The sequence below is a fragment of the Pelmatolapia mariae genome, linkage group LG4 (assembly GCF_036321145.2).
Source record: "Pelmatolapia mariae isolate MD_Pm_ZW linkage group LG4, Pm_UMD_F_2, whole genome shotgun sequence".
Taxonomy (NCBI): domain Eukaryota; kingdom Metazoa; phylum Chordata; class Actinopteri; order Cichliformes; family Cichlidae; genus Pelmatolapia; species Pelmatolapia mariae.
In genome coordinates this window covers 33,443,452-33,463,069 of record NC_086230.1, presented here as the reverse complement: position 1 = coordinate 33,463,069, position 19,618 = coordinate 33,443,452, and the positions used below count along the sequence as shown (strand labels likewise).

General features: G+C 41.6%; 1 protein-coding gene across 1 annotated transcript; it reads right to left on the bottom strand.

Moving 5' to 3' along the window:
• Nucleotides 1-90: 90 nt before the first annotated feature.
• Nucleotides 91-19,297, bottom strand: ift70 (intraflagellar transport 70). Its single transcript, XM_063472479.1, has 19 exons — nt 19,120-19,297; nt 18,698-18,763; nt 17,727-17,936; nt 15,051-15,107; nt 14,786-14,921; nt 14,184-14,288; nt 13,960-14,088; nt 9,793-9,842; nt 8,367-8,519; nt 6,870-6,935; nt 6,683-6,736; nt 5,500-5,565; nt 5,173-5,249; nt 4,855-5,062; nt 3,894-3,965; nt 2,995-3,098; nt 2,672-2,750; nt 1,072-1,201; nt 91-643 (listed from the first exon to the last, which is right to left on the bottom strand). The coding sequence occupies exons 1-19, from the start codon at nt 19,165-19,167 to the stop codon at nt 507-509; spliced, it is 1,947 nt and encodes a 648-aa protein (XP_063328549.1). The 5' UTR covers nt 19,168-19,297; the 3' UTR covers nt 91-506.
• Between the last annotated feature and the right edge of the window lie 321 nt (nt 19,298-19,618).

Here is a 19,618-nt window from a genome sequence, read left to right as displayed (position 1 = left end):
GATTGGAGCATCTCTATTTAAAACACATATTTACATTTACTTTGAGAAAAAACATCTGAATCCACCCAGGTTGTTTTCCTGGTGAAAACCTTGAGTTCTAAAAATATCTTTATTTACTTTAAATCATATTGTTTTTCACACATATTTAATCGACAAACAGAGTTGGGAGCACCGGCTGCAGAGGATCTGCATGAACCGAATGCATGGAGATAAACTTACATTACTATCATCATGTATGTTTATGTTAGTGAAATAAACATAACCAATAAAACTAAAGTCTGTTCTACAAACCGTTGTGTTCATAGTGATGATAAATGCAGTCTGTTAACTGTGATTATATCAGATCTGCTCACTGAGATCACGTCCTTCAGTCAGAAGTGTCCCAGCGCAGAGAAGCCACACGAAAGCTCCACAGAAACACGTCACTGTGTTCTGACCGTCTTTAAACCAAGTTTCTGTGGAACTTATTAAACTGTCATAACTCAGCCGGTAACACCTGTGTGATGTCACTTGTTCCAGCCAATCACCTCGTAGAACAGGGCCTTGAGAAGCCGAGCCTCGTAGGTGACGGTGTTCTTGCCGATGTGAATGCGGACCTCCTCCAGAGGCTGCTCGATGATGGCCGGCACCTCCTTCCCATAAACTGCAGGAAAGCAAAGAAAACAGTCGGTCAGAGCATTCGGAGCACAAAATTACTTTTTACCACAGTACAGGAGGTATCAACGTGAACATTTAAAATGGAAACACTGCAAACAATTTTACACTCCAGCTAAACAACCTAAAGTCCCAGCGTGACTGTGATGGATCGATCACAGTTTGAATAATGTGCAGCAGTTAAATGTCTGTGACGCAGAGGACCAGAAACAGGCAGTAACACCCTGAATGTTTGATCCGTTTCCTGATAATTCACTCGAGAAAACTTCAAAGACTAAAGATACTACACTATCACCAAAACTTTAACAATCACTAAAAACTGGAACCCGTACACGAACATTTTAATCTGAAAAAACAGAGTAATCCCATTAAGTGTGTCGAGATATTTCTGCAGGCGTTTTTGTGACGGCTGCTCACCCTCGCAGTGCTCCAGGAACTGAATGCACTCCTGCACCACGGTGTCCCTCAGCATGACCATGTGTTTGGACATGTTCTCCAGCAGGGACAGGAAACAGCGCTTGGCGTAGAACCATGTGTCCGTCCCCAGCTACACACAAACAGAACAGATTAACAACATATAACCAGACTGAACGCCTCAGCTCCTGCCAGCAGGATTTGTTTTGTGAACATTGTAAGCTGTAGTCGTGACAGTTTAACCACACAGGACGGTTTCCTGTATAAAATGATTTGAAGTAACCAGAGACGAGAAGCTTGTGTGATAGACGTGCGTCTCGCCAGGTTTCACATTCCTGTAGTGCTCTCTGCTTTCACTGTGGATGTGACTGGATGGTGATTGTTGGAGGGGATGACAGGCGAGATGCTCAGGATGATGGCTTGTGTTCTCAGCTGGATTTTAGTGGACTCAGCTGCAGCTGGACTCCGCTGATGTTGTGACCGAACGGGATCAAAAGGTTCCCAAAAAGAGCAGCTCGGCCTCGGAGAAGGTGCTCCTGCAGGACTGTATTTGTTGTTCAGATATTTTTTAATCCTTGGACACAAAGTCCGAACACTGCAAGTGGGATTACCTCCATTTAATATTAAATTAAGATAAAGCATGGTTAGATTTCATCAGACTGTACAAACAAGCTGTAAGTGGAGTCAGATTGCACAGAAACTGCAGATTTATGAATAAAACTAAACCATGAAGGATGAAATGTTCATAGGACCGCTTTTGATAAAACTGTCTATGTGCATGGTTCTCTTTTTAAATCTTAATCTAAAACTACATGCATGAGTCTCTAATCTATAACCATGAACGTGGACATGGAAGTGAAGAAGACTGTCCGGGTGTTAAGCATATTAAAAAAACTCCATGAAGCTTGTTTGTTCCTGTGCCTCCTGCTGCTCCTGCAGCTGGTGGCCTCACAGAAAGGTAGGGCTGGTTTGGGCCTGGGCCACCAAGCATCCTCACTGTGGCTGTGTTTTTCCATCAAAGCCATTAAAGGCTTCTATTCTGTTATGCTGTGTGTCCTTCCAGTTCTGACACAGAAGTACGTGGTCTGTATGAGCCCTGCTCGTTTTTGTGTGGGAAAAGGAAAAATCTTCAAATTAAAGAAACAAGATTTGAGCTTTCATTTTTTTTTCATCCATCTGTAAGAACGATGCCATCCAGCACTGATTTACTCGGACGAGCCCGTCGTTACTAATCTGAAAGTTCAGTCGGTGCTAAGCATTTAGCCCCGGCCCTTACACCACTTACACCAACACCAGCCTCTGATTGGAGGCTCACTCTCCCAACAGATGGCCAATCGCCTGGTTGAATCATCATCGTGATTACAAAAGTACTGGAATCTTGCAGCTGGACTAAGCCAAAATCTTCTGAGTGTTATTCACAGTTTGAGGATCACCAGGGTGACCTGCTTGATTTTCTTTTCTTAGCTGTAGGCACTGGGAGCCAGTCAAACATCAGGGGCATTAAACTGGGCAGCAGAAGACGACGTTGTGGTCAGCCTTGGTGACCCAAGGGTCTTGTGATCTCTTGTATCTGACTGATACAATTGGTGGAAAAATGGCTGACCTTCTTGTTGTAAGGCTCCAGGCTCTTGATGACACGGGAGATGCCAAAGTCGTAGTTTCCCTTTGCACAGTACAGCGTCCTGAAAGACAAAACACAAGTGTGCAAAACAGGTTTCACAGACATGATCTTACTGATGATAGCAGGACTTTTTTCTTCTTCCTCTCTAACCTTCACATCAGAAATGATACGAAATAAAATACTTAGGACTGATTTCTGATTGCACAGTAACTCCCTTTCATTACAGCTGAAGAATACAGTAAATACCTGCTGACTGTCCCCATAAAGCTCTTCCTGTGTAATCAGGATCCGAGTGTGGGACTCACCCGATGACCAGGTTGACGATGCAGAGGTGAAAGACCTTTTTGTCGGGGTCATCGTAGGAGATCTGCTCCTCTTCTTTCTCGATCTTCCTCATCAGCTCTTCAGCCTGTTAAACCGGGACGACACGCAGAGATCATCAGAGTCAGAGAAGTTAGAAGACCGTGTTAGCCGAGAGATGCTATCCTGCTATTGCAGAGGCTTGATTCTGGGCTTTGCTGCTCTTTCTCACACCTTTCCTTTCTACTCTCAGACACAACAAAGGCTAAAAGCTCCCCCAAAAAAGCCATCCATCATGGACAGTGGAGCTAGAGTTTGGATGAAAGTATCACACAGGGACCTGATCAGACTCCCAGCGGGGAAAGGCTGGACCTAGCTGTCTGAACTTTCAGGCAGTCTAACAGCACTGCTGGATTTCAACATGTTTCCATGCCCGGCTTTTTGTTAATTCTGTCACCGTCAGTCTGGAGATAAAGTAGTGCCCGCTGTGGCTTTACTGTATAACAAAGAATCAACAGTGACAGTGGCCATCGCATAGAATGAGTACAATAACCATATGTGTGCATATGTCTGAACAGATATCCTCTGTGCTCCCTCTCTCTTTAGGAGGACATCCCAGTGGATATTAATTCAATCTTCTATCAGGATATAAATGCTGCTTCATCGTTTTTCTCTACAATCAGAAGGGATATTAAACTGGAATAGGGTAATTAATTTATTTCGTAGACATTACTATTTGTAATGGAAGTTTTGACCTCTTTTGTCTCATCTGGTGTGTCTCTGTTTTTTAAAGCAGTGCTTTTCATGAGTTTCATTACTTTCATATGTGTTATAAACATGTTCTTCTGGATACAAACCACATAGAAACACCTTTGGGCTAACAGTGACCGTGTCTGTACGTTACCTCTTCGTTTTGGCTCGTCATGATGTAGGACACGCACAGGTTGGCTAGGACCACGGCGCTCACGTTCAGGATCTACATAAGCAAACACCAACATGGATCAGAGGCTTGACCAGTGATTTCACAGGAAATCTTTTCAGTCAGCAGCAGAACCTTTAAATTATCCCACTGATGTGAGGTTAAATCTGAACTGGAACATATAAGAAAACTGCAGGTGTTTTCACAGCTATAGTCCGTTTACTCTGGTCCGAATCAGCTGGGTTGGTAAACTTGTAGCTTTTTCTCAGGGTTTGGTTTCTTTTCTTGTGTCACTACAAACCACATGAGAATGTTCAGTCTACTGATTGGCCAGATGTGTCTGAGGTGAGAGAAACAAAAGTAAATACAGGAAGAAGGTGCTTTGTTCCGCACTACTGCACGGAGCATGGAGAATATTTTAGCTAAAACCTACAACGTACAGCTGGCTTTGGCTCAGATCAAGGATGGATCACATTCACACCATAAAAAAAATGCTCTTTGTTCAACACTGGTGCAATTACTGCGTTCACACCTGCACAAACCAACCGCACCAAAACGAACCAGAGTTTGAATTGAACAGACTAAAAACCACAGGTGTGAAAACACCCTAAAAACTCTTTATTCTCCAGTGTTAGTGTGCTCTGTTAAACACTCCAGGCCTTCAGCCACGTGACTATCTGAAGTTGTACAACATCAGAAACACCACTGCAAACCATCACACTAAACAGCGGATTCATGCACAGATAGAAACTGCAGAGGCAGAGAAACAGGTGTTTGGTCTGTCTTTTGTTTACCGATGGTTTGCACTTGCAGGGACACTCCTGTATGTTACACTGCTCCACCTGGACAAAAAGGCACACTGTCAGCTTTTAGCGCTGACGTCACACTGTCATCATTTGGTGCCCACAGGTGAACAGGCAGGTAATAAGCCGCCTTGAGCACTCACGTTGTCGTAGTGCTTCTTGACGATGGGCTCGTAGAAGCCGATAGCCTCCTTGTACTTGTTCTGCATGAAGAGCACGTGAGCCACGTTCAGCTTCCAGGTGTCGTTATCGTTGCAGTACTCCACCGACTTGCGGAAAATCTTCTCCACCATCTGGAAGTTCTCGCGGTTCCAGTAGATCTTAGCCTGAGCCATGAGGACAACGATGTACCTGTGAGAGAGGTGGCCAATCAGAAAGTAATCCTTTGTTACTGACTTTGCTTTGTTTCCATTGAGGAAATGAAAACATGACTTAGTGTGTTTATGTTTGCGTGTCCTCACTTTTCCTGCATCAGTTCGAAGTCCTGCACAGCTTTCTTCTGCAGTTCCTCATCTCGAGCCAGCCTGGTTTCCTGCAGCTTGAAGAAGATGAGTGATTCACACAGACATTTTATTTGTATTCAATCCTGTCCTGCAAGAAATCGTCAAGTTCAACTGCAAGCCCCTTTGCAACCAGCCTCCAAACCACTTTTCATGGTTCTGACTTAACCCACAACGCCACTCCTTATAACAAAAGCATGTCTGATATATAACCCCACAAAATAAAATACAGGCAGTGTGAAAATGCTGCGTGCAGTAAGACAGAAAGAGAAGCGTGAGGTTAACAACCTGCTTCGTTAGCTTGCGTAGCTGTTCCGCCAGTTTTCCGTTCATCTCTTCAAACTTCCTGAAAGCCTGAAAAAAGAACACAGATAATGAAACATGACGGATACAAAAGACACAAAAACAAATCTGATGCTGAACCATCAAACTGGTCTTTTCCAGCCGACTGTCATCCACAGCATTAGTTGTGTTTCATTCACAGTGTTGACTGGTTAGCTCAGCAGGTTAACGTACTCTTTCCAGATTGAGAAATTGTCTCCCTCGTGGTAATTTATGGTTCATGTTTCTAGCACTCGCACTAACGAGTATTATTTTATAATTTCATCCTTCTATACATTCTCTGCCGATTGTCCAGGTCTGGATTGTGGCAGCAGCAGTCTAAGCATAGGTGTTAAGACCTCCCCCTCCCAGCCATCTCCTCCAGTTCTTCTAGGAGGCTGGTTAAGTGTTCCTAAGCAAGCCAAATTACAAAACCTCTCTAGAGTGTCCTGGTTCTGCTCTAGGGTCTCCTCCCAGTTAGATATCCCTGAAGCACCTACAAAGGGTCCAGGAGTCATCCTAGTCAGAGGCCTGAATCACCTTGACTGACTCCTTTCGATGTGGAGCAGCAGCTCAACTGAATGACTGAGATCCTCATCCAATCTATGGCTGAGTCGAGAAACCCCTCAGAGGAAGCTGATGTATCTTCAATGCTGCCTTCAGTCAAAACGCAGAGCTCGTGGTGAGGGAACGTAGACTGAGCCATAAACAGTTCCTCTTTACCACAACGGACCACTACAACGTCCTCATTGCTGTGGATTCTCCACCGGACCATCTGTCAGTCTCCTCTCTGACCTCTCGTCTCACTTGTGAACAACACCCTCACATAACGGAAACTCATTCCCCGTCCTGGAGTCTGCACTCTCTTTGTTTTCCAGCTCAGGTGTAAAGGTACTAATTCTCATTTCAACCACTTCACCAAAATGATCTGTTTCATTTACAGTCATTAAAAAGAGACTCAAAAAAATCTTGCACATGAATCCAAGTCCAAGCTGGAAGTTGACATTTCAATGAGAACAGTTTTAACAGAGCTTAAATATATTTTTCAGCCGTGAAACTTTCATATCATGTGGACATTTGGTTGATTTTATACAGATCATTAAAAATAGCTTCCTATTGTTAATAAGGTGTCAGGTGTTTTATACCGTACCTCCTCTGGTGCCGTCTGGCAAGTCAACAAAGCATCAAGAAACTCGTACATGTACTGAAAAAGAAAAAGAAACAGATGAGGATTGTTTTTGTTATTACTAGTCATATTTGTGCAGACGACACTACACCAGATGTGCTAATTAGAATAAAATCAACTGGCTGGTCTCTCGAGGATACTCGTTACTCACCGGGGAGAGGAACTTGTAGGTGAGATGTGCGTTTTCTGCCAGGACATCAGCTGCCAGGTCAAAGTACTGTGAGAAGTCCAGCAGAGAAGTTAATGCCATCTTAATGAAAGACTTGCAGCTCTTTGTTTTCAGCTCTTTCCACTGGAACTCACACCACACGAGTCCAAATCCCTTTGCAAACAGTGTTACTCCCTGCGTGGATGCTCACTGGTGGAAACTGCTGACATGCCACAGAGAGGCGTCGTGGTGTTTATGGAGAACGGCACGATAAATCTCTGAATAATGAGGTCAGTGTGAGCGCTGTCAGGGAGAGGAGCTGTTTATAGGGCTGCCAATTAAAACTAATTGAATGGAAAATTTTAATTTACTGAGGAAAAAGTAAAGAAAAAACATAGAAATTAATTGTAAAACTGTGTTTTTGGAGCAGTAGATCTGAATATTGATGCTTAAAGTCAGAAATTCTTTATCTGTCTTATTTAAACTGGCACGGTGGCAGATGCTTTTGTGAAAGATGTTTTCTTGATTAATTTCTTGTGAGATTTATTTTTGTGTCTACTTTTCTTTATCTTTGTTTTTACTTCTGTCTTATTTTGGTAATCTGCAGCAACTACTTCCTGTCGTTGTCTGTTTCCCTTCCTCTGTAATTTTTTGCCACACCCTGATAAATTTCAGATGTGTCTTCTTCTTCTCAGTTTTTGGTTATTCCACCTGGTTTCCCTCCTCATGCTCCTTTTTGTTTCTGAGATTCCTGCGTTGTTTGGCCACGTGGATGTTTTTTAAAATGTTTTTTTTTTCTGAACCTTTGTAAGCTAAAACTGCTTGTTTCAGTTACCTGATTACCTGAACTAATCTGAGCTGTTACGAGCCTTTAAAGCCACGCTGGAGTGGGACAAATTATTTTCCACACTGTTTGCTGGATCACAGCAAGAGCCTGTCTGAAAGTCTAAATAGTGCTGAATACAGCACGTTTCATATTGATGTGTTTCTATAGCAGAATAAAAGTCTTCAGCAGGTTTGCTACAGCAACAGGAACAATTACCAGGATCCTATTGTTCTAATTTCTATGCACATATTTTTGCTTTTATTAAAATGTACTTTTAGCTCATCATCTCTCTGAAACACAAGCTGTTTTTAGTGCCATTTAAGACAACCTGCTTCTGATTGACTGCCCCTCAGAAACACCAGGTTATAAAAGCAGCTGCATGTGATGATCACAGTAAGGAAATATACTGTCACAGGCGTCATGCAGGGCCAAGAGTAGAAACAAAAACTGAGTGTTTAAAGCAGCCTGAGCTTCTGGCCCACAGGGAGTACTTGTACATACGCTACACTGACTTTATCAGAAACTTTGGTCATGTTTAATATGAACATCCACCGCTGGAACATGAGATAAATAACAGAAAATCAAGAAAAGCATCTTTGTGCTGAGGTTTAGCAGGTCAGTGGGAGTCTTTGCTGCTGTAGTTTGTCTCCTCCAGATAAAATACTGCTGCGTACCTCATGTTTGCAGTAGAGCAGCAGCAGGTTTCCAAAGGTGACGGGGGGGAATGAGGGCTGCTGCAGGAGGAAGGCCAGCTTCTCGAAGCCCTCCGATGGCTTCGTGTCCATGTTCAACAGAGCCTGGTTGTGGAGTGTCACTGGGTCCAGTTCCTGTAAAAATACACATAATATAGGATATGAAGTACATAATACTGCATTGAGTGTACAAGAATAACTGCACTTTTTCGACTTGAAGTGGGGCTGATTGCTTTTATAATGAACCAGATAAAACACAAGTTGTACAGACTTCAACAGAAATACAAACTTTCATCGTTTGTGAGTTTTCAGTTGCTCATTTTGTTCTTTTTTATCGTTAGTGTATAAAATAGGCACAGCTGGAGGTACAAATCATGCAGGGAGAAGGACTCTTTGAACAGCCTGTTTAAATTCTTGTTTCAGTTTTTAAAGATGAAGAAGCTTTTTCTCCTTCACTGTTTCTGTGTATGAGCAAAAACACCCGGTCTGGAAACGGTCACTTTGCTCCTCGTGGTGAATTTAATTAAAAGTGGCCGAGACTATAAAAATGTCACGAGCACCATTACACCTGAGATCATGAAAAACTGCTGTGGCTACAACAGAACAGTTTATGATGACGCAGTATCAAACATCATATTTAATTGACATCATTTAAAATGATGCTCAGAGTCGAGGATGGCTCATTTTGTTAGACGGTGTTTGTCTCGTCTCCTCTCTCCTCGAATCTCCTCCTCACCTCCTCTGCTCGTATCTCAGGTGGGAGGGATTAAGGAGGATGAGCACCCTGATTCTCCCTTTGTCATATTAGGAACAGAGACATCCTTCAAACTGGCATAATAAATAATAAATTATTAATAAGTTCCTTTTATTTTTTACACTCTGGATCCATTTTGTTTGAGTGTTATTGTCTTTTCCTTTAAAAGCTGTTGTGGTCCCATTAATTTCAGACTGTAAAAAATGTAAAACTTCACTTCCTAGTGTTTCTGACTCAGTGCACTTTGCACTGATTTCCACTAGGGGGCACTAGTTGTTCTCTCATAAGAAAGCCATGACTCAGAGGCAGTGACAGGCTGGACCAAGGACAGTGTCCCATCTGTACATTAATTTTAATGAAGTCATCTTAGGATGATAAAAATACCATCATTACCTCCATGTAAGCCTTCACACCTACGTCTCCATTCTAATCTTGAATTAATCTCTGTTATCTACAGGCTGTCAGGCTCAGCGAGCCCAGGCAGCCTTAATTCAAACAACTACTGAATAACAACACAGAATCATTCATTTCCTTCCTTCCTTTTAAAATCCCTACGTCCCTATAACCTCGACTGAAGTCTTCACCCTAACAATAATGAATTTGTGTTTATGGGGACCTCCAAATGTGATTGTGCAAACAGTTTCAGGTCCTCACCTCATCTGATCTCGGGGGCATGTCCGTCAGAGCCTCCTGAGCTGTTTTCACTGCAGGAATCCACATGGAACACAACAGAGAAGAAAACAGGTCGTTTCGGATTTTTTCTGAGAAATTTCTCTTTGAGAGATGAACTTCATGAACCTGGGAAACTTAAACAGAGCAGAGTCTTCAAAACTTCATAAGGAAAATCGATAATCATCATCTGCAGGCGCCCCGTGGAACTGTTTTCAGATGTACTGAGTCAATTCCTCAAACATGAGCAAAGCTGATTTTCATCCTCACTCTCTCTCCCTACCTACCTGTCATTTAACGCTCAATATCTAATAAAATCAAAACTGTAACACATGCCACAAAGCATTTACATTTTTTCTACAAAAACTTTTTTCTGGAAAACAAAGTTCTGATTACATCTTAATGGACTAAAAGTGTTCCACTGGTCCTCTGCAGAGCTGCAGACCACCATCTACATCAGGGGCGTCACAAAAACTTTTGCCTGAATTATCCATAAGTTTCCATAAGTAACACACAAACATAAAACCCCCCAAACATGCCTACAACATGCTTTCCTGCAGTCACACTAAAACAGTGGCTGGAGACTGATCATAATTATTGACCCTGCAAACCTGAACAGACAGGTCTTTGACCACTCGCAGGCAGTTGGCTACTTCAAAGCAAGTTTGGTGATAAAACAGCAATAAGACGGAGCCAGTGCTACCAGTCTGTGACTGAATGGGGGTCCGGGTGGCAATAACTTGCAATCTGTTTGTGACAATATGGTGATAAACTGTGATAAATCAGCAAAAATCACAAACATACACCGTTAACACAGAAATTCACATTGACTGCTTACATTCAGAGTCCAACCTGAACCTCATAGATCTGAAACTGAAATTCCTCCACAAATAGTGACGTAGTCGCTGCATGCAAGTCAGAGGCAGTCTCCATCCTTGCTTTCATATAACCAGGCTACAACCAGCTCGTCTCTTTGAGTCCCCTGTCTCAGAGAGACGAGTCACAGATAATTTACGCTCATCCGTGCAGACTGACTCATATCGATTGCAACATGTTGGCAATCAGTCAGAAATTGTCACACAGTCATTCTCAGCTAGACTGCAACTGTTGCCTCCCATCAGGTGACCTGAGACGTGCAGAGGTTGAGGGTGTTGGACTCTTTCATAATGTCAGGTCTGAATCCAGGCAAGCCAATGATTTCTATGCCATAAAGCGTTTGTTCATAAAACATGAAACGTTCAGTCTGCTTTACTTTTAATCCTCTGAGATCTAAGTCATAACCAGTGATGCCTTTTGACCTCCAGAGGGCTTAGTGTTAGGTTCTACCTACCCCTTTAAAAGGATTTTCTCCTGTTTGGCACTCCCAGCTGGAAATCTTTTAACAAAAACCTGTAAGGCTGAAATGTCTTTAAGCAAGTTGTTTTAAATGGTAAAATGGTAAATGGCCTGTATTTGTATAGCGCTTTACTAGTCCCTAAGGACCCCAAAGCGCTTTACACAACCAGTCATCCACCCATTCACACACTGGTGATGGCAAGCTACATCGTAGCCACAGCCACCCTGGGGCGCACTGATAGAGGCGAGGCTGCCGAACACTGGTGCCACCGGGCCCTCTGACCACCACCAGTAGGCAACGGGTGAAGTGTCTTGCCCAAGGACACAACGACCGAGACTGTCCAAGCTGGGGCTTGAACCGGCAACCTTCCGATTACAAGGCGAACTCCCAACTCTTGAGTCACTCCTAGTTTCAGAAACTAGACGTTTCTGAAACTAGGAGTGTTTAGACTAACCCTAACCCTCTCTCACAGTGGTTTTCCGGTGACCTGGTGGCTCTTATTTGGGGTTCATATCTTCCTGAAGCACACTTCAACACGCACACAGCAGAAGCCTGAGATCAAATCACCACCAATGGTGTTGATGAGGTTAATAAGAAATGTCCAATAGCCAAAACGTGCTCAGGATGTCCCCTAAAAAATTTTCTGAGCTCATCCCTGCAGGCTGGGTTCAGCACCTCATCTTTCCATCTGTTTCATGCAGCAGGTGACGCGACTCTCCGTCCGTCTGACAGAGCCGGCCGTTTGATGTGGGCTTCCTTCCTGCATGTCGTCCTCTGATCACTGTTCTTTAAAGCTTTGGTCTGATAATGTGTCAGAGGGTGGAGAAAGAAAGGACGACAACCCTGCTTTTGAAGATTAAAGGAAGCTTTGCAAGTTCTCTTGCAGCCGATTTTCATCTCTTTCTATCGGTTTCTGTTCCTCTTATGAACAGGGAAAAGTTTTACGGCTGTGACCTGGTTTAGGACACAAGCACTGAGCCTGCAGCCACGTAAGAAAACACACAGTCCCAACACGTTCATCAGTTAAAAATTCAAAGGACTGAAAAAGACCCAGGTCATCAACACTGACAGGTTCAAGGTTCGAGTCCCTCGGTTCTAACCTTTTTGGCAAACAAAGTTAAACGCTCACTTTTTGCATTGAATGTAAAAGTGTACATGCTCCTTCAAAGGCTTTTTCAGTGTGTTTAATCACATGCATAAGTTTTGCTTTAGCTTGCTTAAAGTAGTACCTGATGCTTAACAGACAGACTGAAACTGCACTTTGAGCTCTGTTAATGTTATTACAGATCCTCTGAATAGGAGAATATGGTGTGCAGTTGTTGTGTCCATGGTCATTTATTCATTGCTTTGCAGAGTATTTTTTGATGAATGTTGACATGTTGCGTCTTTCACAAAATTTCTTAAGGTCTAAAACATTAAGGAGCACTGGCCACCAGACTCACCTCAGTGGAAACTTCTGGATTTGTTTCTTGCTGTAGACCCTGTTTTCTCTGCACTCGTGAGGTTTTACACATGTGAAACCACAACGAGCGTAAACAGTTTTACAGACCTCTTCTTGATAATTGCGGCCTATGCAAAAATATTTTTAGGCTACAGGGTAAATATATAATTTTTTTTCTATTTTTGTTGCTACACCACAAATGGCTGCTGGAAGCAGTGACTCTGAATATCGTCGAGGCATCCAGCTCTCGTAAAACACCAACGCTCTACAAACTCCAGCTTTAGGGAAAGTTTTCATGTAAGAACATTCTTTTTATCCAAATGTAAACTAAGTTACAGTAATGTGCAAAGGTTTTGAGCCACCCCTCATTTTTTTATATGTTGCAAAGAAAATGGGAAGTAGATGCAACGATTTATTGAAAGACATGCAGACACACACAGAAATCGAGTGTTTACGGCAAAAACAGCGTTTGTACACCTCTGAAGAGCTTGAAAGTCTGAACTCTCTTAGGAAACCTGTAGTTTCTTTCTTCTCTTGGTGTTCAGGAAGGGTTCTCCGGGGCTTTAGAAGGACATTCAAAGCTCTTCTTTGTTTCATTCTCTGCATCAATAATGTTGAGGTCCGGGCTCTGGGGAGGCCAATCCATGACTGATGGTTTCTATCCATTTATGCTTTTACTGCATTGGCAGTAAATCAAACTACTGCCAATCAGACACTTATCTTTGCTGCATTTCTTGTTTCTTGTCCAAATAAGAACTTTGAAAGACCTTCAGAAAGCTGGAGAACTATTGTTCAAGAGGACTTAAATGAGGGATGGTTCAAGACTTTAATCATTTATTCATTATTTATTACAGTTATTATTAACTTTAACTGCCTGCTGACTGATATCTATGTGACTGAGCAAAACTTTGTGATAGCTAGCTAACGTTAGAAAAAATCAGCTTGTTGTTCTCCTCACTGTGACCTAAAACCAGCGATTAATCCACCAGGAAAGTGTTTACTGTGGTTAGAGGGAAGGTTTAAGGAACTTTCACGATGGCTTTTCTTATCAGACCCAGGACTCACATCCATCCTTTATAATGTAAACAGTGAGAAACAGCCGCTAATGTCAGGTTAGTCACAAACTAAAGACCAGCTCGCAGCACACCCATGTGTCTTCACAGAGGATTTAGATAGCTATGATTGGCCAACAAGCTGTAGCTACACAGCATGGATAGGTTTGTGATGTTCCTCAGCTCTTGTGTGGTTGGTGTCTGAATACTGACTGTGTTTCACTTTACAGCCACAGTTGTCATCAATACTGTTTTTTACGCGGGTCGTCTGCCACCTCACTACCTCTCTAAGTGACGTGTTGGAAACAGATGGAGGTTCTTACAGTTCTTCAGCTCATAATTGATTGCAGCTTTGAGGTTAAAGGCTTCGATCAGGGCCGACTGATGCAGGACCAGCGTGTTTCCCACGCTGTGGATGTCGATGCCTTCGGTCGTCATCCCGACACTCAGCTCTGGTACGCAGAAGAAAAAAACCCTCCTACTGATCAAAAACATGGTCTAAAAATAATAAATATCTAAAAGAGGAGAAAATCACAGTTATTTTTACCTGGATGTTCCTTGATTCCACGGTCTATGATCTCCCCGATATACTTGAGGGCCTGATTGTGGTTCTTCAGGCTGTAATAAGTCAGGGCGATGTTGTAGGACAACGCTGAAAATAAGAGAAAAAAATGATGAAAACTTTTCGTGTGCAATCATTTTATCTTAATCAATTTTATTTAAATTTAGGATGAATTCAAGTCATGTCCAATTTTTGTTCTGGTTCTTTTTGTTTAAAAGAAATAGAAACTCATCTCATCTGCAAATATTTTCGGTTAACCTGAAAAATAAACCCTTTCCACTGTAAAAAGTAGTGCGGAGTTGATTACAGATTCTCCCAACGCCACCAACTATAAGAAATGACGGACAAGATTATTTCTGCAGGAGGAGCTGTTTGGGTCAACATTGCTTTTTTATAGAGATGGAGCATGGAGCAGATGAACATATGTTATTGGACCGTCCTTCCAGCGGTTAGTCGTCTTATTGGCTGTTACGGGTGAATATTTTTGGGTTCCCAGAAACAATCCAGTGACAGTAAATAAATTGTATTTTGATTTCAGGTCAGTGCATAGAGAACAGCTTACTGAATGTGTGTTTTTAACTGATCACCTGGCACGTATCCCAGCACTTGCATGGCGGACATGAACTTCCTGCAGGCCTCCTCATACTTGCCGTCCTGGTAAAGCAAACAGCCCATATTGTAGACGTAGTCCGGGTCGTCCGGCGGCAGCTGCTCCAACAGCGACTACAAAAACACAGCAGAAAGTGACGCTAATGAAGGCGTGTCTGGCTGTGCACAATAAGGATTAATCTGATGCTATACTGAACAGAAATGGTATCGTGTGTTAACAGATGACGTGTTAAAGCTCCTCACCTTGGCAGCGGAATAATCTTCCTCACAATATTTAATGCAGGCCTGCAGCTTGACCATCTGTGCCAGAGAGAGACAATAAACCAAAGGTAAAACAGGGACACGGCAACAGCAGCCAAGTGCTAATTTTAATATGGGGCCAAAAAAAATAAGAGCCAGTACAAAGTGTAATCTGTAATGCAAACTGTCATCCATAACCATTTTTATGAGCTTCTTTTCCCACATTTGGACCTTTTCTCCAAAACCTCTGAACTTTTCTTCTTGATATTATCACAAGGACAAAACAAGCTTAACCCTCTGAACCCCAGACAGCCTCTGGATGATATTTTTACTCTGGTCTAATTTTTACAACAGCGCATTAGCTCCACTGAAGGTATAATGTCACAAACCGGCCACAAGCAGGTATAAAGGAAGGGAGGATAGAGTGGGTCATCAGAATAAAAATAATTCACATAACAGGACGGCAAAACTTTTTGTTGTAAATTTGTAAATTTACAAGAGAAATCTAACCCAGTTACAGTTAAATATATGAAAATTTGTCACCAGCTTTCATCATAAATGTTTCCATTTTTTTCTTGTAGGTTTTAGTTTTTTATAAATAGGAGATCAGGAGATTTTTTCTTGCAAATTTACAAATTTCAACTTGAAATTTCTGTGTCTGTAAAATATATTTGGGAGTATGTGTGGGAATAAAAAAAAGATTCAGCGCAAACAAATGGCTGAATTGTCGTTATGTGACTACGGCTCCTAGCCGACTCAGTCTTAGCTTCTCAGGACTGTTTAGCTAAAAACAATGTATTTTTGCTTTAAAAGTGACACGCTGACTAAATTAATTTTCATAAAATGCCACATTATTAGGCATAGATTATAGATTAGCCTTCATTCTCTGCCTTGGCAGAAGTTTGTCTTGGACAAGTGAGAGAGACGTGCCACATAAAACAGCGTTTATGATGCTGTTTTAAATTCATACACACAAACACACACTCGTAGCTTGACTTATTATCATTCAATGATTTATAATGGTGCTAAAGAAAATTTGCACTGATTAACTTACAAGTTGTTACCCTGCACCTTTTCAACAGCGTATTAGAGCCACTGAAGGTACAATGAGGGCGTCGACTCCTGTGATTTATATCTTTGGTGATTTTCAGAACCTGCTTTATCACTGACGCTTCAAATATCTCCTGGAGGAAGATGGAGGGAGCATGCTAACTATCTCTTCAGACCAAATTTTGAATTTGATTTAATTAGATAATGTCATTTTATCTCCGTTTTCCCTCAGTTAGACCTTTGGAAAGCTAAAAATCTATGAAGGAATAGCCAAGGAGGTTATGTCTTTGGTAGCATTTGCATGCGTCTGTAAACACGATAGCTTTTGAATAAATTCTAATAAAACTTTGTATGGGTGTAAAGCGGAGTCATGTTAACAATCCATTAAAATTTGGCTTACATCCACTGAGGTTGTCAAGGTCAACTTCATGATTTATTGGTCTAATATCATTATAAACATAATATCACATCTGACCTCTGACCTTTTCTTCAAGGTCAAAAGTTTGATCCGAAAGTCAAAGTGCTTCCATGTTTCTCATTGCCATTGTTCGTACTGACAACAGGAAGACATTTGTGGGGATTCTAAATATCACGTTACTTTGGACCTCTGACCTCATTTTCATGGTCAAACTTGTCAAATCTCTTTTATGTGCAGAATTATGCTTAAAATTCTACTTCCTTTGTTTGTATTGGTAACAGTTAGGAAATGATTCTGGTGTACGGGGATTCTAAATATCACATTAGAGTTTGCATCCAAATATCATGTCACAGTTACTCTGACCTCACTTTTACATTTCACATCTGCGTTTCTTTCAAATTGACCCCAAATGCGATATATCTTTAAATAAAGTATTGTCAGGAGAAAGAGAATGAGCTGTTAGGAACAGACAGTTATATTACTGTAGTAATATTACACAATAAGATCAAGTAATTAATTTCAGGTACTTACAAATCTGTACCTGTAATTCATTACCGAGTCCTTTTGTGTAATCAAAGTAAACGTCTTTCATGATACCTGTATCTAGTTTTTACTGCACTACAAACTTCCTAAAGTCTTTAAGTTCTTAAAGTAGATTTAAAAGAACAAAGAATACAAAATGCATCTATACAAAACACAGTAGTATTCCCTTCAGAGTAAATATTACCCAGAGAGTGAGCTGCCTTGATGCAGGTTTGTGCGCTCCGAGTGCTTCTTGTTACATCTGTTTTTACACCTTCTGGCTCTGATGGATGGTGTTATTTTTGTGATTTTTTTGTAAAACCAGACACTTTTCCTGGTTTGGGGGTTCAGAGGGTTGACTCCGATGCACAGGCCGCCTTGTTGTAACTTTGATAAAAAAGTGTGGCCCTTGTTGCTGAATTACAAACATTTTTGTTTGCCTTTGTTCATTTATGGGCCATATGCATTCGCTAGAACACGTCTGGTGAACAAATGCTCCTCGTGATGGAGATCGTCTAACAGATGGTGTTAAAAAAATTCTGTACAAATAAAGTGGAATTGTTCATAAACTGACAAATTTGATGCAATGATGAAACACCTGGACCACAACACTTCCAGCTCTTCGTTTATTTATTTAAATGACACACACATGCACACACAGCTGGGCTCAGTGTGTGTGTGTGTTGTACCTTGGTTTGGCTGCTGGGGTTGTCGAGTGCAAATGAAGCCTTGGTGGCCTCGGGATAAGCACCAGCTTTGTACAGGGACTGGGCGTAGTACACTTTGTACTCCTCCACCTCCGGGTGCAGCTGCGTGAGCTGCTCGTAGCACTCGGCGGCGTTGGTGAAGTCCTGGATGTGATAGTAGCAGAAACCAAGTAGAGACAGCGCCGCCCTGGACTGAGACACAGGTGAAAGGAAGAGAGAGTGACCAGCTGAGGCACATCTGTAGAGAAAAACACACAGCTCACCTGAGGATGTCTGAGCACAAAATGCAGACATCTTCAGCCCACCAGAGTTCCTGCTGCATTTTAAGATTTTCTTTTCTGTATTTTAAAAACGGTTTCCTTTTTAAGATCTCAATAAATAAAAATTAAGAAAGAACAAAGCTGAAAACAATGTCTTGCAGCAGTGCAGTAATCCCTACAACTGAAAGTGCGCCAGATTTACTGAGGTGCAATATGCAAAAATGCACTTACAATGTGCTAATTTAAAAAGAAAGATGTAGCCAGTTTATTTCAGTCATAATCAAAGTAACGTACTGAGAGCAGAGCAAATTAGCAGGGAAAAAATGAGTGACTCAGTTGAGGGAGCGAATAATTTACTACCCAAAGTAATATAGTTTAATCACAGTAACAGTGAAGCAATTCACATCAATGACAAGACACTATAATAAAATTAATCTTATGGATCCAATGAAGAAGTCTTGAAAATGAGCCCCATTAATTGCTGTATTTGGACAAACATGTATGTAATAGCTTTCCACACCAAAAAAGCCCATGTAACAAACAAACAAACAAGAAAATCAAGTTGTAATGTTTCAGAGCTCTCTGTGTGCACTGTTGAGTAGAGACAGGAAGAGAGAGAGGATTACTGTTTCTTTAAGTCTTATATCACGGGTTGCATATCTCCTTTTTCCCCTTGAAGACTGGCAGACTTACCTTAGTGTGTTTTTGGAGCTGGCCGTTCAGGATGTGAATGGCATCCACATACTGACCATCTTTAATCTACAACGCAGACACATATTTATTGTGAACAGCTTGACTGATTAACGCTCGCTCTCTTTATCCAATCACTTGTAGTAAACTACAAGGACTGGAGCGATGAGAACTTCAAAGATTAACCACCGGTACAAACCTACAAACACTGCAGTTTACATTTTCTGTATGTTTGTTATAAGTTTAAACTTAAGCCGAATATACGGAAAGTGCATCTCAATTCCAGAAAAGTATAATTCGTCTTGTATAAGTACTTCATTAAGAATGAAACACTAAAATAAACCATTTGTGAATGGAGTTTGGTTCACGCTGTGTAGCTGCTAGCTCAACAAGCTAAAACCCTAACTAATTGGCTGTATTCTCACCAGTTTGTAGATCGTAGCCGTGTACTCCCCGTCTTTTATAGCGGTCATTGCTTCAAATCTGCACTCTCATCAAACACACACTGCCTGTTGCTTCGGGTTTTCCCAAAATCTGGGTCGTAGCATTTAGCTAGCTTCTGTTTGGCGAAGCACGGAGAGCATAGGAGCTGTTACTTAGCAACGGAGGAGAGCGGAAAGGGACGTTTGCCTGGCGTGTGTAACAGCCAATCATCTTACAGTTTGAACGTATGTTTTTTTTTCTAGAATCTTTATTTACTTGTTGGACAAAGACAATTACCGTCCCGTAGAAAATATAAAACTTTCCTACTGCCTTTAAGTTTCTTTCTTTCTTTCTTTGGCACTTTTATAGTGTTTAAATTCATTTGCAGCTTTTTCCCCCTTTGGTTTGACAAAGAATGTCTTATATTAAGTGTCCTTCTAGTTTCTAGTTGTATTGGTTTTGCTTTAGCTTGTCTCATATATTGCGTCGCCTTTTGGCAGT